The 27,768-nt window shown below is 47.1% G+C and overlaps 1 protein-coding gene across 2 annotated transcripts; it reads left to right on the forward strand.

Annotated features, from left to right (window-relative positions):
* The first annotated feature begins 10 nt into the window (after positions 1-10).
* On the forward strand, positions 11-27,167 carry POFUT1 (protein O-fucosyltransferase 1). 2 transcript variants are annotated; one of them, XM_060615050.3, is made up of 7 exons: positions 11-252; positions 1,905-2,026; positions 6,099-6,281; positions 7,664-7,776; positions 18,526-18,718; positions 20,537-20,779; positions 23,587-27,167. In XM_060615050.3, the coding sequence occupies exons 1-7, from the start codon at positions 120-122 to the stop codon at positions 23,773-23,775; spliced, it is 1,176 nt and encodes a 391-aa protein (XP_060471033.1). In that variant the 5' UTR covers positions 11-119; the 3' UTR covers positions 23,776-27,167. The 2 variants fall into 2 exon arrangements, with proteins under 2 accessions (XP_060471033.1, XP_078300290.1); XM_078444164.2 differs by lacking the exon at positions 23,587-27,167 and adding an exon at positions 21,752-23,580.
* The last annotated feature ends 601 nt before the right edge of the window (positions 27,168-27,768 follow it).

Below are 27,768 nucleotides of genomic sequence, written 5' to 3' on the forward strand. Positions count from 1 at the left end.
GCTAGAGAGGCCGGGGCGGCGCGCGGGCGGCGCGCGATGACCGCCGGGAGCGGGGCGGACGCTCGCGCCCCTCCTCTCCCCGCCTGTGCGCTACCCCGCGCTCGGGCTCCGGAGCCGTCATGGGCGCCGCCGCGTGGGCACCGTCGCCCCTGCTGCTGCGTGTGTCTCTCCTGATTCTGATTCTGCCGCTCCCGGGGCTGCTCGCGGGCTCCTGGGACCCGGCCGGTTACCTGCTCTACTGCCCATGCATGGGTAAGGCCTCCCGAGCCCTCTGCTCAAATAGGGAAACTGAGGCCCAGAGAGGAGAAGGCCCTCTTCTGAGGCACTCAGAGATACCTTGACATGTCCAGGACAGAAACCCAGCGCAGGGCATGGCCTGCTCCTCGCCTCCCTGCCCCAGTTGCAGTGGCCCTGAGGGACCTCTGTGTCCAGCCTTCCAATGTGGCAGATGAGGAAACTGAAGCCGGAAGAGGTGATGTGTCTTGTGCAAGGTCTAAGCCATCCCAGAGTTCAGTAAATGGAGTTTGCTGGGGCAGGACTTGATATGACTGACTCAACGTTGGCTCTGGACGATTTTTTCACCAACCAATAGTATTTATAGGACCCTTACTCTGTGTCCAGCCCTGTTTTCTGCTCTGGGGATACAGCAGTGATAAGCTAGAAAACGCCGTGCCCCTGTAGAACCTTCATTTTAGCGGGGGAAAGACAGACAATAAAAGATACACATAAAAAATAAGTAACTATGTGGAGTATCATAGAAGAGGATGAACACCGTGGGAAAATAAAATAGAGAAGAGCAAGGGGGAATCTAAAAGCTGGCTGAAGGGTGCAATTTAAATGGGGTGGTGGATCGTCATCGTAGAAGTAATTTCTTTTTCAGACCCTGCAGATCTTGATGATTTGGCTCTCTGCGCATCATTACCACCACTCCCTTCTCCCCAGGTCCTCCAGCTGCAGCCACTCTTTATTCCCTCTCTGTTTTTCACACGTAATCAGGTCCTGAAGCCTGTGCTATTCCCTCTGCCTGGAACACCTTCCCCTTCACTCTGCCAGATCAACTCCTTCCCATTCTTAGGTCGCATCTTAAATGTCACCAGAAAGGGCTTCGCTGACCTCAATGCAAATAATCTCCACTTTATTGTCTATCAATCACCAAACTTTTCCTGTCTTGAAATCATCAGAATGTGTCACTGTATACTTGTTTACATGTTTAATGTCTCTGTAGCTGGACTGTGATTGCCTCGAAGGCAGAGACCTTATCCTTCTTGCTCAATCCCATATTCCAGTACCAAGCAGAGAGCCTGGCACATTGTGGCGTCTCTCTATTTGTGGAATGAATGAATGGATGTCATGCTAGGGACAAGGAAAAGAATCAGATAGGGTCCTCACCCCAGGCCCCCAAGGTATTTACAGGCTGAAGACACAGCCAGTACAAAGGCCAGGAAGTGAGAAAGGACATTTGAGGAAAAGTGAAGAACCGGAAATAACTCCAGTCTGAGGTGGGAGGCAGAGGAGGGGATTCAGGATAGCAGAGGATTGGTGAAAGGATTCCAGTGAATGAGGCACTGGAGTTGCCCCTTTCACGCACAAGTGAGTGGAGATAGAGGTGGAAAGGCAATCCTGGATGAGAGAACCCCAGGAGCAAAGGCATGGGGTGAGGATGGAAAGTGTAGAGCATGTTTGGGAACACCAAGGCACCTGGAAGGTCTGAGGCAGAGGGGTAGGACCTAAGGGCCTTGATTGTCAGACCCAGGAGTCCACACCTGGATCCTATGCTGCCAGCTCCCCTGGCTCTCCTTGGTGTCCCGGTCCTCCTCACCCCTGGCTCTGCGTCCTTTCTGGACCCTGCATGCCCCATGCCCTCCATGCCCCAGGCCTCACCTCAACCACCATATACCATCCAGGGCGCTTCGGGAACCAGGCCGATCACTTCTTGGGCTCCCTGGCTTTTGCAAAGCTGTTGAACCGCACCTTGGCTGTACCCCCTTGGATTGAGTACCAGCATCACAAGCCTCCCTTCACCAATGTGAGTACCTCCCACTGACCTTAGCCCTTGTCCATCTTACCCCAATCCTGCTTACCTCCTCCTGACCCCAAGTCCTTGTCTGGGCTTTACCTCCCACTCCTCTGAGCCTGCCCTGCTCCCCACCCAGAACTGTCTTCCCTGGCTACCTGGCTAACACTTATCCAGTGCCTTCAGTCTGCCAGGCACTGTCCTGAGCACTGCAGGAGGACTAGCTCTTTTCTCCCTCGTTACATGCCTATGAGGAAACAGGTTCCCAGAGGTTAGGTAACTTGCCCAAAGTCACACGGCTTATAAGTAGTGTAGAGCTGGAACTCAAGCTCATGTCCGTCTGACTCCAGAGCCTGTGATAGGAACTTAAAGCTCCATTTCCACCCCTGATTGGTCCCACCCTCTGGGCATCCCATTAGTCAAAGGGTGATGGATGCTAGTGTCAGTCTGAAGGAGAAACTGAGGCACAGGTTAGTTAATAATGTGTCCAAGGCCATAAACCCAGGCGGTCTGGCTCCAGAGCTGCCTCACCCCATCACAGTGATACTCAACACCCTCTAATTCCTTGCTTTTTATTTGTGTCTTCCACTGATCCTGTGTCTGTCTTTGTTCACACTGTGTCCCCCAGAGGCCTGGCAGTAGGAATTGAATTAATCTGATGAACTGACTTTAAAAGTTTTTAATAAACTTTAAAAAACGATATTTAGTATGTACAAAACACTGTATTTCATTCTTACAGCTTTTTCTCTGCGTAGGTTTTATTTATTTTTATTTTTTTCTTCTGCATGCCTATATTTAGAGAGGTTTTTATCAGAAGTTAAAAGCCAGAGTACCTGAGATCATAGTTTGGCTTTGCCACTTACTGGCTGTGTAGACTGGACAGAGTACTTACTTGATCTCTTTGTGCTCAGTTTCCTCATCCTTTAAAGAGGCTGATAGTAATTGTGGCCACCTCCCATAACGAGTGAGTGATTGTAGCATGCCTTGAACATTGTATGCCTCTCTCTTAGAATCAACTAAGTTCATAGGGGCGCCTGGGTGGCTCAGTCAGTTAAGCGTCCAACTTCGGCTCAGGTCATTCATGATCGCGCGGTTTGTGAGTTCGAGTCCCGCGTCGGGCTCTGCACTGACAGCTGAAAACCTGGAGCCTGCTTCAGATTCTGTGTCTCCCTCTCTCTCTGCCCCTCCCCCGCTTGTGCTCTGTCTCTCAAAAATGAATAAATGTAAAAAAAATTAAAAAAGAATCAACTAAGTTCATCAACGCAAAGTGTTTAGGACATAGGAAGTCCTCGGTAACTGGGAGCCACTGATGTGCTGATTTTTTGCACTCAGTGTTATAGTTTAGACATTGTCTGTTCATCTCACTCTGGCTTGTTTTCTTTCTCTGGCTTTGTCTTCTCAGCCAAAAATCTTTCCGAGTCTCTACTTCTTGCTTTTTTTGGGTTACTCAACCCGTCCAATTACTCTCCTCTTCCCCACTGGGGCTGTTCTCACAGAGGTCACCAGGGACCTCAGAATTGCCAAATCTATGTGTCATTTCTCAGTCTTTCCCTCAGCTATTCTCCTGGTGACACCTGGTCCTGTGAGCCTTTCTCCTTCCTGAATATCCCTACTATCCTGTCTTCTAAGTCACAGCCTATTCCTGCTTTAGCCCTGACCTCTCAGCATTTTCCTCTTTGTGTTGTATTGGAGGCTTTTCTCTCTCCACTCACTGTTTAAATATTAGTGTGTCTCCTCCTCCTGTTTGGGTATTAGCTCTGTGACCTCAGTTGAGTTATCTGGATTCTGTCTGCCTGGGTTTCTTCATAAGTACATTGGAGATAGTTATATTCCTACCTCTTAGAATTAGATGAGCAAGTCCATGAAATGTGATGAGCATACTAAGTCAGCACTCAATAAATATTAGTTGCTGTTATTACCATCATTTGCTTTGTTGTAAATTTCTGTTAAATCTTGTGGCTTTCACTGTTTTCCACGTACCTCCCAACTTACCTGAGGCCCAGACCCTCCTCTGATCACAAGCCTGTGTTTCTAATTCCTAAGCCCTTGAGTCTATTTGGATGTCCCACAGATACCTCAAATTCACAAAGCCAGCACTGAACTTGGCATCTTTCCCTGACAAACCTGTGTCACCTCCTATATTCCCAGCCTTAGTTTATGTTACCTCCATTCACCTGGATACCATGCCAGGAATCTAGAAGTCATCCTGAATACCTCCTTCTACCCGCTGCTTCATCTTCCTTTACCTCTCCTAACCTGTCCATGCCTTCCATCTTCACCTGGACTTATGCTCAAAATATATGTTGAATGAGTACTTGAACAAATAAAGGGATCGTTGCAGTAGCCTCCTGATTCCTCTTCCTCCTCTAATCTTACCATCTATATGTCCTCTCCTCTGCCACTAGAGTGATCTAAGAGGCAAATCTCCTATTATTTCTGTTTAAAATCCTTCAGCAAGACCTAGTTGCTAATGGTTAAGTGCCCCAAAGTCTGTTGGAATGCCAATGGCTTGTGAAGGAAGGGTGCAGTGGTTAAATCAGCTTGGGAAGTTATATTCTCAATACCCCAGCCTCCCAAACTGGAGATTCAAACTACGTATTACCATACTGCAAAGTCCTGTAGTAAAGAAATCAGCTTAACACAGTGTTTCCCAGGTCTGTGTAACTCTGGAGCCTTTTGATTGCAGAACTCTTTATTCTCCTGAACTAGTGGAACATGCTTGGGAACCCTGAGCTATAGGGTAAAGTCTACATTTTTATTCCATGGTGTTCTAAAAAACTTTTTTAAATCCAGAAAAATACAGAGGTTAATACAGTCACCATCCATGTACTTACCACTAGAAGTGATTGTTGTTAACATTTTCTTCTTTGCTTCATGTTTCTTTTTTTTTTTTTAATAAAAGAAATAAAGTATTATTACAGATGAAGTTGTTAAAAGATAAAGCCTCACGTGGTCCGGAGGCTAGTCCCGCTCCCCTCCCAGTCCCAGAGGCAACCACTGTCATGGATATAGTGTCTTCAGTGTGACTCCTTCCAAGGTCTTTCTTGTACTTCTGCTGCGGCACTGAGCATCCTTACACCCATCTCCTGGTGCAAAGTGGGAGAGCTTCTCTAGGGAAAATACATAGAGGTGCAAGGAGCATTTTAAATTCTAGTAGATGCTGCAAAATTGCATTCTAAAGTGGTTGTTCCAAAACGTATACTTTGACTACCAGCCAGGTACAGCAGTCCCTGTTTCCCCACATCCTTTCCAAAAACTAAAGTTAAGTTTTTAGGTCCTGGGTGGCTCAGTCAGTTGAGCGTCTGACTATTGATTTCGGTTCAGGTTTCACGGTTCAGAATATTGAGCCCCATGTTGGGCTCTGAGCTGATAACATGGAGCCTGCTGGGAATTCTCTCTCTCTCAAATAAATAAACGTGAAAAAAATTTTTTAATAAAGCTTTTTAAAAATGTTTATTTATTTATTTTTGAGAGAGAGAGAGCACAAGCTGGGGAGGGGCAAAGAGAGAGGGAGACACAGAATCCAAAGCAGGCTCTAGGCTCTGAGCAAATTATTGTATTTGCCCAGAGCCCCACACGGGGCTCAAACTCACAAACCGTGAGACCTGAGCTGAAGTCGGATGGTTAACCAACTTAGCCACTCAGGAGCCCCTAAAGTTAAGCTTTTAAATCTTTGCTGGTCTAATGAGTGAGAAGTGCTCTCGTAATTGCAATTTGTTTTTTTCTAATTACTAGTGAGTTTGTATATCTTTTGAGTGTATTGGCTATTTGGGTTTTCTTTGCTGTGTAAGTTGTTCACTCCTCTCCTTTGCTCACATTTTCTCTTACAGCCTATGTCTTTTTTCATCTAGATCAGCAAGCATTTTTGAACACAAGGGGTGTTACTATTTCTTTGTTAGTTTGCAGATAAATTCTCCCAGCCTGTTTCCGTTCTAAGTTTGGTGTCCTTTCCTAAAAGTTTTTCATTGGCTCACAGTCTGAGTTATCTGGGTCTTGGATGCATGCTTTTATTAAATGTCTTTCAAAGAGCCACTAGGATACTGAAGAGGGACCTCTGCCTCTCCTTTTCCACCTTTTCCTGTAGCTCCATGTGTCTTACCAGAAGTACTTCAAGCTGGAGCCCCTCCAGGCCTACCATCGGGTCATCAGCCTGGAGGACTTTATGGAGAAGCTGGCACCCACTCATTGGCCCCCTGAGAGGCGAGTGGCATACTGCTTTGAGGTGGCAGCCCAGCGAAGCCCTGATAAGAAGACGTGCCCCATGAAGGTGGGTCTGGGGGACCCTTTATGCCTGTTCCATGTCCTCTAGGCCCCTGAGACGCTGTGATGGCAATATGTGGGGGATGGCACTAGAAGGGCTTAGAGTAGAAAGATGGAGATTTAAGTCCCATTTGTGACATTTGTCAGCAGTGTCACTTTGGGCAGAGTACCTTGATTCCCTTGAGACTTTATTTTACCAGCAAAATAAAGACACCAATCCCTGCTCTGTCTCACTCATAAATGTCATGAGGGTCAGGTGTAAGAGTGCTTGTAAACTGTGAAGTGCCACATCAGTAATAATAACTAATACCCATATGGCACTTACTACGTGCCAGGTACCATGCTTAGAGCTTTACACATGTTAACCCAGTTACTCCTCAAACTGCTCCACTAGGGAAGTACTATTAATATCCCCATTTTATAGATGGGACATGAGCGTAACACAAAGAGGTTTGGTATTTTCCCCAGGGTTACATTAGCAAATAAGTGGTGGAGCTGGGATTCAACCCCAGGTGATTTGGCTCCATCGTCCACCCTCTTAACTTGTATACTTGCCTGCCTTTCAGTGGGTAAATAAGAAGCTGTCATATTTTATCAGGAGAAATTTATAATTTTCTGGCACTTTGGGAATAAGACAATCCCCAGTATGTCTGTAGGTGCTTATGCTAAAGTCTGGGGAGGGTGGTTGGAGGAGCCACAAAACTTGAGAAAGGAAGACTTGGCTTACAGCCCCAGCACTGGCCTCACCTTGGGCAAGTGTTTTACCCTGTCTGGACCCTGCAAGTATTTCCATCTTGAAAATACAGGCATTGAGGGGCACCCGGGTGGCTCAGTCAGTTGAGCTTGATTTCAGCTCAGGACATGATCTCACACATGGTTCATGAGAGTGAGCCCCATATCTGGCTGTGCTCTGACAGCCTGGAGGCTGCTTGGGATTCTCTCTCCCTTTCTTTCTGTGCCACCTTCTCTCTTCCTCTCTCTTAAAATAATTTTAAAAAGCATTTAAAAAGAAAAGAAGAAGGGCGTTGTATTAGCTGGTCTTAAAAGTCTCTGGAAGCTCTAGTCCAAGATCCAAGGCCCAAATCCAAGGTTCACTCCCTCCCCACTTACCCCACCAATGCTGCAGCTTCAGTGGGATATGGCACGTAAAGGAGGAAAGAGTCCTTTAGACACTGGTGAACATTTCCTGCTGAAAACCAGATTGGAGGCCCAGCTGCTCTCCTCAGGTCTCCAGCCCAGGCTTTACAAAGTGGCATTCCTATTGGGCCATCCCATGAGGTGTTTCAACCTGTGTCCAGTCCACCAGAGTTCCCCCACCCACAATTCCTTGGCCCCATCCCCAAAGGGCTTTCCCTCCTCAGTAAGCCTTTGATCACTCTCTTTCTGCAGGAAGGAAATCCCTTTGGTCCATTTTGGGATCAGTTTCATGTGAGTTTCAACAAGTCCGAGCTTTTTGCAGGCATTTCCTTCAGCGCCTCCTACAAAGACCAGTGGATCCAGAGGTACTTGGAGGGGGCAGTGTTGCTGGGTTTAAGGGAGGGGCCTGGGGCCCATGAGCATTCAGCACCTTCCTGACCCTCTTCCCCTCCACCACACCCTGATGTATGAGACCAAAGGTGCAGCCGTTCTATCTGTTGAACTTGGGATCCTGTGTGATCTGTTCCCATCTCAACGCCTGACACGGTGGGACGTTGACCTGCCACAAGGTTGAGCAAGAGTTTATCGGCCGATAAAGGATGTCATAAAAAGATTATTGTGCAGTCACATGGGTCCCGATTTCCTCCTCTAGGCGTGAGAATCATTCCCCTCTTAACCTTCCTCCTCACAAGGTGAAAATTGGAAGCAGCGTCTAGAGAAAAGCAGCTTCAGGTGCAGACTGAGAGATGATGTCATCCAGATAATAATTGGATGTGCTTTATTAATTGTGCTACAGTAGGCCCTATTAAAAAAAAAAATAGGTTAGCAGGGCACAGGCACAGGCTGTGAAATATTTATAGAGCGTCTGTCATGTATGAGACATAGTGCTCAAAAGCCAGAGGTGATATATAAAAATGAAGAAGACCCAGCCTCAGCCCTCAGGGAGCCACAGGCTGGTTACAATGATGATAACTATCAGAGTGCGCTTGCCTTGATGCTAGAGCATGGCAGGAATGAACGTGGGCTTGAAAGTCAGGTTGGGAGCTGTGAGGGACATAGGAATTCACACAGGGTCACAGCACTTGGCATTCAGTAGACCAAGGACAGACTGATGTAGAGAAAGGAGTCACGCTCATGGTAAGTCAGACCTGGGCTCTGATTCACCCCTGCCTCTTTCTCAGGCGACCCTGAGCAGCCTCTCCAGCTGTCTGGCCTGAATGGAAGGAGCACTATGGTATCTGTTTCCTAGAGCTTAGAAGGCATGGCACATAGTAGGGGGCCAACCAATGTTAGCTGTTACTGTTGTTATTCACATGCTTTATTTCATACAAGCCTTTGAGAAACTTCATGAGGTGGGTGTTATGATCAATTTCCATTTGACAGGTAAGGAAACAGCTCAGTGAGGTAAAATAACTTGCCCAGGGTAACTGAGCTGGTGAGAGGGCAGCTGCAGTCCAAATGTAATTCTTTAATAGATGAGAAAGCTGGGGTGCCGGGGTGGCTCAGTCGGTTAAGCGGCTAACTTCGGCTCAGGTCATGATCTCGCGGTCCATGAGTTCGAGCCCCGCGTCGGGCTCTGTGCTGACAGCTCAGAGCCTGGAGCCTGTTTCAGATTCTGTGTCTCCCTCTCTCTGACCCTCCCCTGTTCATGCTCTGTCTCTTCCTGTCTCAAAAATAAATAAAAAACGTTAAAAAAAATTAAAAAAAAAATAGATGAGAAAGCTACTGTTTATTTAGTGCCTACTGTGTACCGAACACTGTTCCAAGTTTTCCTTTCACTACCTAAGTCTTCTAAGGTTACTTACTCGATACTTCCACAAGTCTGTATGACAGGCATTATTGTCTTCTGTGCTTTACACTTAAGGAGATTGAAGCAGAGAGGAGTGAAATCATGTGTCCAAGGTCACACAGCTTGAAGTGGCAAAGCTAGGATTTGAACCCAGGCAGTCTAATTCCAGAGCACCCATTCTTAATCACTATGGAGAAAACAGCTGTGCCTGGAACAGGTGCCAATTCCCATTTGGGACTTCCGAGCTAATTAAGGAGCTACTGAGGACACTTGGTCATGGCAGGTTCCACTCCTCCCTCATGGTTGGTCTAGGACATTCCCATTTGATCACCTACTTGGTTCTTCCTATTCAGTTCTGAGTGACCTGGAGCTATTGCCAAAAGGTAGATCTGCCCTCCAAGGGTGGAGATTTTTCTCCTATTGACAAAGTGCCAGGAAAAAAATATGTGACACCAGCTCCAAAAGTAGTTCCAAAAGCAAATTCCAGAAAACCAGAAATATCACACAAGCCTGGTTGGAAGAGAAGGTACAGTGCTGCATGGATGCATCAGTCAGGGAGTGTTGCTAAAACACTTGCTCAGTGCCTCACCATCTTGTTTGAGTTCACTGAGTTGTAGGAATTGCATGATGGCTTGGGAAAGCTTGGGCTTTACAGCCAGACTTCCCTCCCCTCCCCTCCCCTCCCCTCCCCTCCCCTCCCCTCCCCTCCCCTCCCCTCCCCTCCCCCTTATTTAAGAAGCACCTGCTGGGTGTCACGTACTGGTCTGGACACTGGGGATACTGGCAAGAATAAGACAGATAAGGTCCCTGCCCTGATGGAGCTGAGTCTAATGGGAGAGACAGTGAATAAGCCTTTACAGAAGATAATTCCAGAAAACAAAGTACTATGAAAGACACAAACAGATGTTGTGTGTGAGACCTTGTCTCAGTCAGCTCAGGCTGCTATAACAAAATAGCACAGACTAGGGGTTTAAACAGCAGGTGTTTATTTCTCGTGGTTCTGGAGGCTGGGAAGTCTGAGACAGGATGCCAGTATTGGGTTCTTGCATTAGGTTCTGGTGATCTCCCTGGCTTACTGCCTTTCTGCTGTGTCCTCACATGTTACAGTGAGAACAGGCTCACTTATAAGGCGCTAATCTCATTATGGGGGCTCTACCTTTGTGACCTCAACTAAACTTAATTGCTTCCCAAATCCCTACTTCCTAATATTATCACCTTGAGGGTTGGGACCTCAACAATGGATTTGGGGGGACACAAGCATTCAGTCCATGAGAGACCTGAAGAAAAAGACCCATCCGTGGAAAAAGCTGGAGGGAAAGGTAGTTCTTCATGGTGGGGACACGGAGAGCAGAGGCTTTGAGGCAGGAACAAGCTTAGTATGATCAAGGGACAGACAGAAGACCAGTGTGGCTGGTGTGGAGTGAGTGAGGAGGAGAATGGGAGACTGTACCGTTGTCTTTTGCTGCATAATAAACCATTCCAAAACTTAGTGGCTCAACAGCAGTGTATTATTATTTTCCCAGAGTTCTGTGGGTTGACTGGGTTCAGCAAGGCAGTTCTTGTGTTCTTTGATTTTCCATGTTCTTTATAGAATCCCAACTGTACAAAGTTTCAATTCATGTTAAACATCAAATTTCTTGGTGTAAGTATCCTTTAGAATACCCACCACAGATTTGGTGGGAGATTTTTTTAAATTTTTTTAATAAAGAAGAAAATTAAATTTACTCCTAAGCCACCACCCTGTCAAAAAACACTCTTTGCATTTTGATGTATGTACTTCCATTCTCCAGTGCTTTTTTTAAATGTCTTTTTAATTTTTATTTTTGAGAGAGAGAGAGAGGGAGAGCACGTTGCATGAGCGGGGGAGGGGCAGAGAGAGAGAGGGAGACCGAGAATCCCAAGCAGGCTCCGCGCTGTCAGCACAGAGCTCGAACTCATGAACCAAAGATCATGACCTGAGCCAAAGTCGGATGCTTAACCGACTGAACCCCCCAGGCACCCCTCCAGATACTTTTATACAAATCTACTTACCTATACAGATTAACTTAAAACGAAATTACTGCATATAGTTTGTAATTGAGTATTGTTTATCATTTCTCAAGAGTAATTAATATCAGTATTTACTAGGTTAGTAAATATTGCTGGCAGGATTAGTTCTAAACATAAAAATGGGAGATTTCAAAAAATGGTTAGCATGGTGTATATATGTGTATTTGTGCCACTGGAGTGTGTGTGTTATTTATTCATTTACCATTGTAACCACTTTTTTAAGTGTACAATTCAGTAGCATAAGCACAGTGAATTGTGTGACTACCACCACCATCCATCTCCAGAACTTTCTCATCACCCCAGACAGAACCTCTGTATCCATTAAACACTACTCCCCATTCTTCCACACCTCTGCCCATCCCTCTATTCAATTTTTCTGTCTTTGAATTTGCCTGTTCTAGGTCTCGTATAAGTGGAATTATATGATATTTGTCTTTTCATGCCTGGCTTATATCACTTGGTATAAGGTCTTCGAGTCTCGTCTGCGCTGTAGTATATATAAAAATTTTACTCCTTTTAAGGCTAAATAGTTCATTGTATGTACAGACCACATTTTGCTTATCCATTCATCTATTGATGGACACTTGGGTTAGCTGGGCATGTCTTGCTTTTTGGTCAGCTTTCAGCTGGGGCTGGAGTCTGAAAGCTCAGCTGGACTGCGCGTCCACAAGGGCTCACTCATGGCTAGCAAGCAGGTAATACTGGCTGTCACCTGGGAGCTTGACTGGGGTAGTGGATTGGTGTGAGTACACTTGACCTCTCCATGTGACTTGGACTTGTGACAGCATATCAGCCAGGTTGCTGAGGATGCATCCAAGGGAATGAGTGTTCCAAGAGGTGGGAAGTAGAAGCTGCTGGCCCCCAAAGCCTGGGCCTGGTGACCGGGACAGTGTCACTTCTGCTCCATGCTGTTGGGAGGAGACATAGAGCCCACCCAGTGAAAGGCGATTTGAAGAATTGATCTGCCACACACAAGGAGATTGGAGAAGCGGGCAGGGGTCAGACTGTGCTGGGCTTTGTAGGCCCTGCTGATGCGGTCTGATAAGAAGCCTGAGTGCTTTGTAGGGGTGAGCTGGCGAGTATACATATTTTAAACATTTTCTAAAATAGCGGACACTTGCTCGCTGTAGAAAGTTGTCCTCTGGGCCCGCGGGTATGAGTATAGGGAGAATGGCGTTGGAAAAGGTCAGGCTCTTCCCTGGCTTACTGTATGAGTAGGCAGATTGCTTCCCTTCTCTGGCCAGTGTTCTAACTGTAAAATGAAGGAGGGGAGCAAAATCAGTGGCTTCCATACTGTTCCTCAGAATTCTTAAGAAGTGCCTGTAGTCCCACGAGGCTGGCAGTGCAGAGCCTGCTTGGATGGGCTCTGGTCCCCTCCCCCACTGCCTTTAACCAGTAATTCTCTTGTGTAACAACTGACAGTTTGGATGGCCACAGATCTAAGTGTATCAGGCATAATTTAAGCTACATGTTACAGAAAATCCCAAATAACAGCAGATTAACAAGATAGAAATATATTCTTTCTTTTTTAATGTTTTATTTATTTTTTATTTTTTTAATGTTTATTTTTGAGAGAGAGAGAGAGGGAGAGAGGGAGAGGGCAAGCAGGGGAGGGCAAAGAGAGAGCAGGGGAACAGAGAATCCAAAGCAAGCTCTGTGCTGACAGCAGAGAGCCCAAGGTGGGACTCAAACTTATGAAGCATGAGATCATGACCTGAGCTGAAGTCGGAAGCTGAACCGACTGAGCCACCCAGGCACCCCAGAAATGTATTGTTTTCTTAAGTAAGAGAAGCACTAGGGTATGCAACCCATGGCTGGAAGGCAGCTCCCGTCTCTGCCCAGCCATCCCAGTACTGACTTTTATCCTCAGTGTCCCCTCACAGGGCTGTTGAAGCTCCAGCCATTACATCCTTGCCCCAGGCAGCTGGAAGGAAAAAAGGGCAGAAGGGGGCCACAGCCTCACCTTTTTAAGGAACCTTTCTAGAAGTCCCATACAACCCTTCTTGAATCTCACTGGCTAGTTCTTAGACACATGGCCTATACCTAGCTGCAAGAAGGACAGAAATCTTATTTGGGGCTCCCATATGTCCAGCTAAAAATCGGGTTCTAGGAGAAGGGATAAGAGGTATTTCTTCCCCACTAGGTGATTTCTGAGAATCCTTCTAGCTCTGCTGCTTCTGAGTCTGAATCCCCTGGTGGAGGTTTAATTCAACAGACATTTATTGCACGTCTGCTGTTGGAAGACTGTGGCCCATCATGCTGAACCATTCTCATGGCATGAAGGTAACCAGTATTTGGAGCTCTTAGGAAATTCTATCACCATCACCACCATCGTCGGTATATTGCGTGAAACCCACTGCAACTTTTTAGAAATTCGACTTTATGTTTTAGAGATTTGGCCACATTGATTGTGTTAGCTTCTCTTGAAATTTTCCATTTTGCACGAATAAACACAACAGCTGTGGTGGGCACGCCCCTTTCTTCACACCCAACGCAAACACCTCCCAGCTCTCCAAGACCAGTTGCCACTCCCAAGCCACAGCTCCTACAGGAGGGCTCCCTGTCCCACTTCTCCTCTGCTGCCTTCTGCACACTGATGTGCTCGACAGCCGTCTTCCCTGCTCTCACGTCAGCCCTTATTCTTCCAGGCTGCAGCCTTCCTGAGAGGCCCTAAAGAGGTGACATGTAATTGGCAGGTCGGAGACTTGAAGGATGAGGAGCCAGCCAGGCAAAGAGCGGGAGAGAAAGATAGTCCTTCAAGATAGGAACATTAAGAGCAAGGCCCTGCCTTGTGCGGGGTGTCCCTGCATTCTCTGTACTCAGCATGGTGTTCATCCACTGTCCCACAGATGTATCTGGGCACATAAGTGGATGCTGTGCATACAGAAACCCTGGCTTGGTGGGGGAATCTCAGTAGAGTAGGGTGGGGGTTGGAGGCGGGGGAGAAGAACCCCAGACGTTTACTGCACCCAGCAACAAGAGCATATGCCTTGTTCAACTGGACAGTGACCAGGCTAAGGGCCTGATCTAGGGCACTCGGGCATATGGAGGTAGTCCAACTTTCTTTCCAAACAAGATCCCTAATGCTCCCTTGCTTTCCAAACAACACTTTCCTCTCTCATTGGGAGTAAATAAACACATCATTCTCGGCCTCTTGGTGCTTTGACTGGTCAGGGCTGATGTCCCAGTGGTGCAACCATGTGCCAGTCCAGTTCTAAGGAGAGGGGAGGGACATTCCAAATCTAGAAATCACGAAGGGTCAACTGCAGGTTCTCTCCAAGAGGGCAGAGTGAACACAGATCCTGATTTATCCTAGTGTTCTAGCCTCCCTGGGAGATCACAAACTCTGGCTTTCCTTTTAAAATCTTTTGAGGTGACATCTAAAAGGAGTTTGGCTGAGGGCCTGGCAGTGGTAGGTGTTCAGCTCATACTCACTTCTTTTTCCTCTGACCCCTGACAGCCTGGCCTGGTCTTTCTGGTAAGACCCTTGAATTCTTCCCATCCACTCATTCATTCATTCTGAAGGTATTGATTGTACCCCCTGTGTTAGGGGTTGGTGATCAGAAACAAGACCCAGACCTGGCCTTTGAGGGGCTCGTTGATGGCCCTGGGGGACTGAGAGAGAGGTGCATAGTTAACACAGGTTCTGGGGACACCTTGGTGGCTCATTTGGTTAAGCATCTGGCTCTTGGTTTTGACTCAGGTCATGATCTCATGGTTTGTGAGTCAAACCCCGCGTCAGGCTCCATGCTGACAACTCATCATGTGCTTGGGATTCTCTCTCTCCCTCTCTCTTTGCCCCTCCCCAGCTCGCTTGCTCGTGCTCTCTCTCTCAAAATAAATAAACTTAAAAAAAAAAAAAAAAGGACAAGCCCTACATCAAGCCATCAGTGCAGAGCCCACTTCAGATCCTCTGACCCCCTCTCTTTCTGTCCCTCCCCCACTCACACACACTTGCTCTCTCTCTCTCTCTCTGTCTCTGTCTCTCTGTCTCTCTGTCTCTCTTTCCTTCAAAAATACACACACACACACACACACACACACACACACACACACACACACACACAAAACCCACACAGGTTCTGGAGCAGACTGCCCAGACTCAAATCCCAGCTTCACCAATTCCTAGCTGTGTGACCTTGGGCCTGTTACTTAACCTTTCTGTGCCTCAATTTCCTCATCTGTAAAAAGAATAACGATAGTGCTTACTTCACAGGGCTCTTGTGAGAATCAAATGAGTTCATACACGTAAAACAATTAGAACAGTGCCTGTTGCATAATAAGGCTCGATAAATGATTCACATGCACATATGTATAAAATTATTATTATAACAAAGAGCCAGGATGTCAGCAAACACTTGATTGTTGCTTTCTTGGCATAGGCCCTGGACCAGAGTGTGTGGGACTCACGGTGAGCATGACTGCCCAGGCTCCTACCCTCGTGGGCTGACGTGAGAGCAGGGAAGACGGCTGTCGAGCACATCAGTGTGCAGAAGGCAGCAGAGCAGTGGGACAGGGAGCCCTCCTGTAGGAGCTGAGGCTTGGGAGTGGTGACTGGTCTTGGAGGGTTGGGAGGTGTTTGCAGAACGAGGTGTTTGGGTTGGGTGTGAAGAAAGGGGCGTGCCCACCACAGCTTTTGTGTTTATTCGTGCAAAATGGAAAATTTCAAGAGAAGCTAACACGATCAACGTGGCCAAATCTCTAAAACATAAAGTCGAATTTCTAAAAAGTTGTGGTGGGTTTCGCACAATATGACAATAATGATGGCAATGGAATTTCCTAAGAGCTTTCTATATGCCAAGTATTGTTCTAAATGCTTTGCTTATATTAATCCATTTAATCTGCTCAAGAGCACTGTGACTTAGGAGCTATTATTAACCCTATTATACAGATAAGGGAACTGATGTACAGAATGGTTAAGTCACTTGCCTAAGTTAGTAGGTGGCATAGTCAACATTAGAACAAGGCTGTCTGGCTCGGCAGCCTGTGCCTTTATGATTACACTGTGTAAAAAGCACACAAAATAATACCTTTTTGTACAAATAGTAAAAGTGTAGTCATGCACAAAACCACAATATCTTCTGGGAAGAGGAAGTAAAGGAGGGAAAGAGATGACAGGAGAGACCTTTTATTTTGGTCTTTCTTTTTTAAAAAAACCTGAAACAGAGCAAAGTATTAACATCTGCTAATTTGGGTGGTGGGTATGTGGGTTGTAAAATTATTCTCTGTATTTTCCTGTATGCTTTGAAATACCTAATTTTTCATTGAGACTTTTATGGAGGTAATTATAGAGTCACACATCGTAAGAAATAATACAAAGACAAGAAAACAACAACAAAAAGAAAGACCGCAAAGAGGTCCCAGATCCCGTCCACCCAGTTTCCCCCAAAGCTGGCGTTTTGCAAAACTGTAGTGTGTCACAGCCAGGATGATGACATTGACACAGCCCACCCACTGTATCCGGATTTTCCTAGTTTTACTTGTACTCGCTTCTGTATGTTCATGTTTGTAGGTTTGTGCGTATGTTTAGGTCTATTCAATTTTACACAAATTTTAAACATAGGTAAGTTTGTGTGTCCACCATCACAGTCAGAACACCTGAACGATTCTAACTTCCCAAGGATTCTCTGTGGTCAGTTTATAACCGCATCCGTGTCCCTAAACACGCACGCATGCACGCACGCCCACATGTGCACGCACACCCTGGCCCCTAGCAACTACTAATCTCTTCTCCACTTCTGTTCTCTATTTTGTCATTTCAAAATGTTATGTAAATGCAGTCACACAGTATGTAAGATTGAGGGCTTGGCTTTTCTCACGCTGCATAATTGCCTTGAGATCCATCCCAAATTGTTGCCTGTCTCAGTGGTTTGTTCCTTGATATCTCCGGGTCGTATCTCATGGTGGGATATCCCACAGTTTATTTAACCTTTCACTTGTTGGATGTTCGAGTTGTTTCCAGTTTGGGGCTAATAGGAGTAAAGCTGCTGTGAACATTCATGTACTGGTCCGTGTGTGAATATAGGTTTTCGTTTCTTCGGGATAAATGCCCAAGAATACAATTGCTGGGGGATATGGTAATTCATGTCTGTCTGTCTGTTTATTTGTTTAATGTTTATTTATTTTTGAGACAGAAACAGAACATGAGTGGGGGAGGGGCAGAGACAGAGGGAGACCCAGAATGCGAAGCAGACTCCAGGCTCCGAGCTGTCAGCACAGAGCCCCACGCGGGGCCCGAACCCACAAACCGTGAGATCATGACCTGAGCCGAAGTTGGCCGCTCAACCAACTGAGCCACCCAGGCACCCCGCATGTCTGGTTTTATAAGAAACTGCGACTGTTTTCCAGAGTGGCTGTGCCTATTTCATAATTTTAAGAAAAGGTTTTTGGCTGACAGAGGAAAGGCAGTCCAGGTCGAGGCAAGAAACATACAGAGATCTGGAACCAGAAAGTGCATTCAGGCTTGTGGAACCAGCAGGATGTGTCGTGTTGCTAGGACAGACTCTGGGGTTAGCTGAAGAGGGAAAACAGGTTTGCTCTTCATTCAGTCAACAGACACTTACTGGGCTCTTCCATGTGCCAGACACTGTCCAGCACACGGAAGCACCGCCTTCAGAAGCCTGTGTCTAGCAGAGAAGACAAGGTGAAATAATTACAAGGTCCATAGTTGACAAGGGTGAAGGAGAACCTTCGGGAGGGTGTGACGAGGGCATCTGCAGACATCAGGTGCTTTCCATGAAGGTAGGGACGTGCCTGTCTCGTTCTCCCCCTGGGCCCTAGCACATAGTAGGCAGTCAGCAAATATGTGTGAAATGTTGAGCGGATGCTCTCACGCAGTGTACCCACTCCCTGTGAGCATGTCCTGTCCACGGCCCTCTGTAAGCAGCTGTGTGTCCCAGTCCCGCCGTGTGGGTAAAAGGGCAGAGGCGAGGCCCAGACACCCCACCCCGCAGTGAATTACCACACCACAGATTGGAAGCCAGCGTGACATACAAAAGGTTGGAATGTTCTACTGTAAATTTTTAATTGTTAAACAAGCAAAGAGGGTTGTAAATTCCGTGCGACGGGACAGTATTACATATTGTGCCTGTTGTCGCCGCCACGGTTTCTTATCAGCCCGTTGGGGTTTCACAGCCTCTCGTGCTTCTTGCATGTTAGAGGGGCCCCTCCACAGGGTCTCTGGGGCATGGTGCGACACCATCCTCTTTCCTGTGGAGGTGGCGGCCAGCTCTGTGCGTCCTCCATCTGACTTCCCCTCATTCCGTCTCATGTCTAGATTTTCTCCAAAGGAACATCCAGTGCTCGCCCTCCCAGGGGCACCGGCCCAGTTTCCCGTCCTGGAGGAGCACAGGCCACTCCAAAAGTACGTGGTATGGTCGGACGAGATGGTGAAGACGGCAGAGGCCCACATCCGCGCCCATCTCATCCGGCCCTACGTGGGCATTCACCTGCGCATTGGCTCTGACTGGGTAATTTCTCCCTTCCTCCCATGGCTGGCTTGACGTGTCCCTTACTAGGGCCCATGCCTATGGGCGTTGAACACTGAACCCACTGCACCGAGTCCCAGCCAGGGCAAAGAGGTCTCATTCAGCCAAGTCTGTGGTACTGTATTCCATGATCCTGCCATAGACACATCAGAAATGTGGCTCCAGAGTGCTTACTTGCCAACCCTCATTTTGACAATTGCCATTTTTGTCCTTACTTTGCAGATGGAAAAAGAAACATCAAGGTAGACTCCAAGTCAGGCAGTAAGCCAGAGAGAGACCCGCAGCTCAGGAGTCCTCTGGTCCAGCTCAGCGTTTAGCCAGTAGACTCTGTTGAAAAACAAGCTCTGGAGATTGGGTGGGGCCCCCAAGAAATGAAGATGTCATCCTCCAAATTCGGAGGCTGCTTAAATATGCAGAAACCTCATCAGATTATCTTCTGTGTGGAAATAACAGAGCAACGTAGATAGTCTCCTTAATTTACACAAGAAGATATATGTGTGTATGTATATTAGAAATGCTCATTGTGGAAGACTTGAAAAATACTGACGAGTATAGAAATTAGATCAAAATTCACTCAGAGTCCATTGAGGAAGTACAGGTGACCCTTGAACAACTTGGGTTTGAACTGCGCAGGGGCACTGAAATGCTGATTTTGTACAGTGCAGTGCTGTACCTGTGTTTTCCTTACGACTTTCTTGGTAACTTTTTCTTGTTTCTAGCTTCCTTTGTTATAATACAGTACGCGGTATGTATAACATACAAAATATGTGTTCATTGACTATGTTATCAGTAAGGCTTTTGGTCTACAATAGACCATTAGTAGTTATGTTTTGGGGAAGTCAAAAATTATATGCAGGTTTTTGACAAAAATTATAAGCACGGGGTCGGGGATAGTGTCCCTAACCCCTGTGTTGTTCAAGGGTCAACTGTAGTCACACGCGTATGCCCTTGACTCCCTTCCCGCCCTCCTTCCACAAAGAAAAGGAGCCAGGCTCGGAGTATCTTGGCCCAAAATATCTTGTGAATGGTTTCAGCCAAACCTTTAAGAAACAGTTTCTGTCCATATGTGCTTAGAACATAAAAAGATATAAGATGCCATTTTTTATAAAGCTAGCATAGCACTAAAGCAAACTCAGATAAGGTCAATTCAGAAGAGTAGATAGTGCCCATTGTCACAAACACAGATGCCCAAATTCTAAGTAGAATATTAGCAAGTAAACTCCAATAACATATTAAAGAGCATATAACACAAGTAAACTTCATCCCAGGAATGTAATTCACCGTATTAGCACCCAAAGTGGAAAAATCACATAATCATCTCAATAGAGGCCAAGAAAGTATTTGATGAAAGTCGACACTCATTCATGATTTAAAAAAAAAGAAAAGCAAGGAAAAGAAAAACTTCTTAACTAACCGGGAAAGAAGGGACCCACCTTAACTTGATAAAGGCTATCTCTCCGAAACCCACAGCAAACATGTACTTCATGGGAGCTATCAGAAGTGTTCCCACTGAAGTCAGAAATCAGATAAGGCTGCCCATTATCACCACCACGGCTCAGAATTCTACTGGAGTTCCCAGATAATATAGTAGAACTAAGAAAAAAATATTTTGTAAAAAGCCAGTACGCCACTACACGGCAGTAACCGCTGTTACTGTTTTGATGCATTTCCCTCTTCCCTCGGTGCTTTTTTAAAAAACACAATGCAGCTTCTGTACAGCCTTTCTCCACTTAGTGGGTCCTGCCCCTGGGGTCCCGGGCCGTTTGCAGCCTTTAACCCTGTCCCCCTTGAACACTGCAGAAAAACGCCTGCGCCATGCTGAAGGACGGAACCGCAGGCTCCCACTTCATGGCCTCCCCACAGTGTGTGGGCTACAGCCGCAGCACGGCGGCCCCTCTCACCGTGACCATGTGCCTCCCTGACCTGAAGGAGATCAGACGGGCCGTGAAGCTCTGGGTGGAAGCACTGAATGCCCGGTCGGTCTACATTGCCACGGATTCTGAGAGTTATGTGCCCGAGATCCAAGAACTCTTCAAAGGGAAGGTGTGTGTGGGCCCGGTGGGGGTGCGGTGGGAAGGGAATCAAAGAAAGCTCCAGGGTGGCCCCACGGCTCCCTCTACGTGCTTTATGTCCTTCTGACACTTAGGCATTTCCGCTCCGGTTCCTATCCTTCCTTCAAACCCTGGCCCAAACACCTTGGCCCATTCTCTCCAGTTTCCCCTGCATTCTTGTAGCTAATGTGTCCCTACTGGAGCTGTCACAGTATTTTATCACAGCTGCTCTCGAGGCACTGTCTAGTCTGTGTGAGACTAGAAACACGTCCCACTTCTTCCCAAACGTTGTGGCTTCTTGAAGGCGGGATCAGAGGCTGACTCACCGTTCTGTTCCTCAGCTTGTAGAGGCCTTGCCGTCACCATTGTCTAGGTCAGTGCTTAACACAGTAGACACTCGGTGACTGTTGAATAAGGGCTTAAAGAGTGGGCCCTTGGGAGAAATCCAGTGTAACAGATTAAGAGCTGGACTCTGGAGCCAGAGAACTTGGGTGCTACCCATTGTGCAGTCTTGCACAAGTTACTTTAGTTCTCTGTACTTCTTTCGTTTTCTGTAAAATGGGACTGAGAGTAGTCCTGTTTCATAGGGTGATTGTGAAGATCAGATATGAAGAAAATAAAACCATTCCAGTGCAAAACAAGTGCTCAATAAAGTTAGCCATCACTGATAGTAGGAGTAGGTGGTTGATGAATAAAGGGAATGCTCTTTTGTACTTCGTAAATGCTTAAGGAAGTGGCGAATAGTAAATATTCAGTGTGTGACTAAAGAGTGGGATGTGCTTGGTGCTCTATCAGTGGAGGGTAGGTAAGAAATATCAATAAAGTGACTGAATTAATACCAAGAATTCAATAAGATTTTGTGGAATGAATGAAAGCCCTAAACACCTGCACAGACCTTAAAAAGTTTGCTTTCTAACAGTGGGAACCCTTGGCTTTATGTGAGGGGCTCCCTTCTCTCTTTTAGCCCAGACACCAGCAGGAAGCCCTGACTTGAAAAGAAGGTGCCAAGTCAGCGCATCCTGGCCTGCCTCCCTCCCACCCGCTTTTTAGAAGACCATCAGAGCTGGGAGACCTTGGGGCTCCTCCAACTCAGCCCCTGCATGTTATAGCTGAGGAAACCAAAGTCCCAAGAAGGGATAGAATTTACCCAGGAGGTCTCAAAGCTAATGATAGTGGGTATGACACGGAGCGGGTAAGTTTCAGGGCGTGGGTGGAATTATTCGGGGGATTTTGGCCATGATTATACTAGTATTATTTCTCTGCTACCATCCAAATAGCAAGATGATGATTTTTGTTAGATCAGAAATCTCTGTGTGACAGCAAAGCACTTTCAGCCCCAGCTCTGCCCACACCCCCACTTCTGTACTAAGTTGAAGCATTTGGAGAGTCCCTGGGAGTTTTTTCGTGAGTTTTTAGAGTTGATATATTTGTTACACGTTAAGTCTCTTGCCATTTTCTATTTCCGGTTCATGTGCCACTGTTGTCGTCCTTGCCTACTCCTCAACCCCTCTGTCCATGGGGTCAGAGCCCACCCTTGCTCCTCCGTTAGGCTGGGCCACTGCTGAGCTGAGGATGCTGATAAATAAGATGTAGTCTTGCCCTCCAAGACTCCCAGTCTAGACTCAGGAAAAGAGACTTTGCACAGAACTCTAATATATGCTGCAAGAGAGGTCCGGGAGCTTGAGGAGAGGCAGGGGCTCATTCATTCCTGTGTCCAGTCAACAGATATTTATTGAGACAGGCCCTAGCCAGCAGTGACAAGAAGACCACCACAGCCTGGCCCCATCAAGTGCAGGAGGCTGATCTTAATCAGAGTGAAAACTACAAGCTGAGATGTGTGCTCCAAAGTAAAGGAATGTGGTTCTGTGAGAGTATAGAGCAGAGGACCCTGGCCTAGACCAGGGTCTGCAGAGGTGAGACTGGAGCTGCAGAGTGAGGGTCAGGTAAGAAGCAGACAAAAAGATGAATGCCTCAAGCAGAGGGAGAGTGCATGCAAAGGTCCTGAGGCAGGAAGGGCCTGGTGGATAGTGGCTAGAGCTCAAGGGATGATGGGGGAAGGTATGAGAGGTGGAGAGGTGGCTTGGACAGGGCCTTGTAGGCCACATTCAAGATTTTTCATCTTCATCTGAAGAGAAGTAGGGCACAATTTAAGAGTGTTCAACTTGCAGTGGAGGGAGGGACAGAGAAAAAGTTTTTCCAGCTGCTCTGTGGTAAACACACAGAAGCAGTGAGGGGACCCACGAGGAAGTAAGAGATTGTGGTGGCTGGGCCCCTGGAGTGATGGTCCACCAAGAGAAGGGGTCACTTTTGGGGAGTATCTCGGGGACAAATTGAACAAGACTTTGGGGCTCAGAGGCATCTAGGCAGCAGAACAGGATGGGTGGAGCCCTATGTGATCAGATCACAGTTTGATGGGGAGAGCCACACCTGCTGGCCTAGGGCTTCATGAGAATGGTGGAACTCGAGCTGAGCCTTGAACTAGAATAGGAAAAAGACACTCCAGGCAGAGGGAACCACACCAGTGAAGGAACCACACTAGAGGGTGAATGATGCTGTATTTGGAGCTGAGGCTGGCAGTGGGGGAAGGGTGTGCCATGTGGGGGTGTGCTGAGACAGCATCTGGGCAACACTGCCAGCGGAATGCCCGACCCCATGTCTGAATCCTCTGTGCACCTCCTTTTGTGTCTGGCACTTCTGTGCAGGGGAAGAAAGCTGGGGGTATGGCTGCAGGCCTTGGCCAGACTGGCCACCTTTGCCTGCAGCCACCCTGGTGAAAACGTTCTGCCCTCCCTCCTGCAGGTGAAGGTGGTGAGCCTGAAGCCCGAAGTGGCCCAGATCGACCTGTACATCCTTGGCCAAGCTGACCACTTTATTGGCAACTGTGTCTCCTCCTTCACCGCCTTCGTGAAGCGGGAACGGGACCTCCAAGGGAGGCCGTCCTCTTTCTTTGGCATGGACAAGCCCCCTCAGCTGCGGGATGAGTTCTGATCCTGGCTGGAGCATGTCACCAGTCTAAGCTGGTCACACTTGCCAGGCCTGACAGCCAGCGGTGCTCCCAGGACCGATTCCCAAGGATGCAAGCTCTTCCCCCTCGCCAGAGACAGGAAAGCACCAGGGACTTCTGGAGGAGGAGGACTCCATCTCCCGGGGCACAGGGCTTTCAGGCTCCCGAGCCAGAGCGTCTCCAGTCCCTGTGTGCCTCTGCTGTTTCTCCTGGGGATTTCTTACACTGGCAAAGCAGTCTGACCTCCATCTTTTGGTCTGCCCTGCTCTGAGCAGCCTAGGGGGCTGAACTCTTCTCAGTATTTTTTTATATAAAGAGAGACAGAGGTTCTTATAGTTTTGATATGAGGTCATGACTACCCTAGAACTCTCCCTCATTTTTAAAAATCAGTGAAGTTCATTACCGTAGGTATCTAAAGTGACCTTGAATGAGGATGAGGCCAGGGGTGGAGCGGTTGTATTGACCCCTTTTCCAGCTGACCCCCAAAGTAGCCCTTAGACTGGGCCAGAGCCATCATCTACCCCTCTTCCGAGCCCATTTCCATGCTCACTGGGGCATGAGCACTTGTCTCATTATAAACACTATGCAAGTAGAAGTTAGGAATCATGATGCTGTGCACTGCTCTGCTGCAGACACGGAGTGCTGCCCACACAGCACGTTCCAAGTAAGGAGCACCTGCCATCGAACGAGACCATCATGCTATTGCTCTCAGAGTCTCCTGGTGCTTGGTGACCTGCCACAAACCTGGCTCCATCGAGATCTTGGAGCGTATCACCAGGGACCAGCAGTGGATGGCCTGGCGGCATCCTTCCGAAGGCTGCCCTCTCCTCCTTCATCTGTGTCCTAAGGGGCCTGGTTGTAGAATTTTGCCATTAAGTTGCTATCCAAAACCTGTCCCCGCAGCCTCCTGCCTGTGGCTGGAGCTCTGAGGCCATATTCTCACAAGGGAGCGTTTGCTAAGCCTCTGACCAGGTAGGAGATACCCCTGACCCAGAAGCCATCAGATTCCCAATCTGCCCTTTCCTGTCCGATAAAATCTCTGCCAACCCCATGAGGCTTAAAGTATTACATTGTGCGGTTTTTTGTTGTTGTTGTTGTTATTGTTGTTTGTGGGTTTTTTGTTGTTTTTTGGGGTTTTTTTGACTTTCAGATGCTACAGTTGTGATAATCCATGACTCCTAAGATTCTGTGATGTTTTGGCCTTGTGGTTCTAAAATTCATGTCTAACACCTGCTGGTGTCTTCCCTGCCATGTGCCTTCCCTTGGCCTTCAATCCTGGGAAGGTGGAGGAGAGTCTAATGAGAGCTAAGCCCAGAGCTCTGTGCAGGGCTTCTCCCTTAAATTACCTTTGGGAAGAAACATTTTCTTTGTCAAGGCCAGAGGTTGCAGAGCAATAAGGATTTCAAACACCAAAGGTGGCCTTTGCTGCTTGGAGCTGCTGCCCGACTTGAAGCAGAGAAACTAGAGAAAGGGCTTGGGAAATGTGAGATGTTCTAAATCCTGGGTGGACCCTGAGAGATGGCTTGTCTGTTCAGACTTGCTCACAAGCTTCACTCACGGGTGCAGGGGCCTGTGCATGCCTGCCTCTGTGGGGTCGCTGGGGAGGGGCGGCTCACTTCTGGTTTTGTGTGCTGAATTTGTTCGCTGTTCACAGCCTCACACTAGGCACACGCTTTAGAGTCTGGGGCTCTGATGGGCCATCCAGATCACTTTGATCAGCATCGGCAGTGGTAACAACTCGTGTTTCTGGCGAGAAGATGCCAGCGTTGTAGTCAGATTCAGTTGTGTTCCACAGGCAGGCACTCTATTCCTCTTTGACCCAGTTGCCTCACCTATAAAAATGGTGATAAAAAACCGACGGGGTTGTTGAAAGCCTCAAATCAGATAAAGCATGTATAAGAGGACGTTGTAAACTAGAAAGAACCAAAGGCGCATATATGGCTGCTGATTAATTTGGTGGCCTGTTGTCGCACACCTACTCTGTGCCAACACTGTGCTTGTCAAGTGCTTTATGGGAATTTAGCCCCCACTCCAGCCCTGGGCGTAGGAACTGTTAATATCCTTCTCTTGCTGCACAGGGAAAAACTAACACTCAAAAAAATTCTCATAATTTTCTCGAGGCCACATAGCTGGTGGTGTTAAGCCAGGATCTGACCTCCCAAAGCAATTACCATTAGCCCCACACCCCCCCATTACTGCTGCCAGTTCACAGGATGTACGTACTTTACGCAGTGGGGGGGGGGTGGTGGAGCGGGGTTCAGATGGGAGAATGATCAGCCACTTTAGTTCCCACTGGGCTCCTGCTATGGGTCTGTTACTGCCAGGAGGTTTTGGGGAAGGAGAAATCACCCAAAAACAAAGCCCACACGAGGCTTGTAGTTCTTTCAGTATTTATTCCCACATTCTTTCATTCGAGTCACCAACTGTGTGCCAGGCTGTGTGTTAGGTACTAGAGATTCAGCAGAGAATCAGACATAAAGTCTGTTCTTAAGGTATTTGCATTGTAGTAAGTACACGACCCAATGAAGACATGTACTGGGGGAGGTACTGACCAACTGCTATGAAGAAAAATAAAGGGTCTGAGGTGTTCACAGAGGGAGCAGTGCTGTTCTGGATGAGGAGTTCAGGTAAAGCCTCTCCCAAGAGCTGCCAGAAAGAAGGAAGGGGTCACTCATTCAGATATCTGGAGGCAGCACATTCCAGGCAAAGGAAACAGCAGGTGCAAAGGTCCTGAAGCTGGAATGACTGAGTGAAGAGTGGCAAGGAGCTTGCATGTTTGGAATGGCAGGACTGAGGCAGGGAACGGAGCAGTAGATCAGAGCAGGCAAGGTCCTATATCCTGGAAGCCAGTGGTAAACTCCAAACTTTTATTTGGAGAGATGGGGAGCTTTTGCAGGGTTCTGAACAGAGAAGGATCAAGATCTGCTTATAGTTTGAGGGACCCTTCTAGCTGAATGTGGAATAAAGGTGGGAGGGTGGAAGCATGGAGACCAATGCAGGGCTGGTGCTGGGATACAAGCCAGGTGGTGGGGCTCAGGCAAGGACCATTGCATTGAAGGTGATGGGAAGTGGGCAGATACTGGATATATGAATTATTTTTAAATTTCAAGCTTTTTTATTTTTTTAAGGTTTTATTTTTAAGTCATCTCTACCCCCAATGCGGGGCTCAAACTTACAGCCCTGAGATCAAAAGTCACACACTCTACTGACTGAGCCAGCCAGGTGCCCCATTAAATTTCAATCTTTTTTAAAGATTGGAGTCTTTGTATATTTTAATAATGCAATGTATACAATTTCATGTGTTGTTTTTCACTTAATAGTATATCACATTTTCCATGTTGGTACACATCCTGAATAAACGTTTTTAATGGCAAGATTCTATTGAGGGGCGTCCCATAGTTTAATGTCCTATTAGGAGAACTTAGTATGTTCCCAATTTTTCACTATTATTATTTGAATAATATTTTTATTTACTTTTTTTTCCTGTAATACGTTCATGAAGATAAATTCCCAGAAGTGGATTTTATTTTTATTTTTTCATTTTTTTAAGTTTATTTATTTATTTTGAGACAGGGCGCGTGAGTGGGGGAAGGAGCAGAGAGAGAGAGAGAACCCCAAGCAGGCTCTGCACCATCAGCACACAGCCTGATGCGGGGCTCCAACTCACGAACCATGAGATCATAACCCAAGCCAAAGTCAAGAGTCAGATGCTTAACTGACTGAGCCCACCCGGGTGCCCCGCAGAAATGAATTTTAGATCAAATACCTAAAGGTAAAAATTTTTATTATGGAAAACCTTAAATCTACATAAAATTGTGAGTAATGAACTCCCAGATCAGCGATTCTCAACATTTCACGGGTCTTGTGTTATTTGCCCTTCCACCCCCAAGTCCACATGCTGGAGTCTTTCAAAGAAAATCTGAATGTTTTGAAGGAAGAGCCAACAGAATTTGCTGAGGCACCGAATGGGGGGTAAG

Source organism: Panthera onca, chromosome A3, assembly GCF_046562875.1.
Source record: "Panthera onca isolate mPanOnc1 chromosome A3, mPanOnc1 haplotype 2, whole genome shotgun sequence".
Taxonomy (NCBI): domain Eukaryota; kingdom Metazoa; phylum Chordata; class Mammalia; order Carnivora; family Felidae; genus Panthera; species Panthera onca.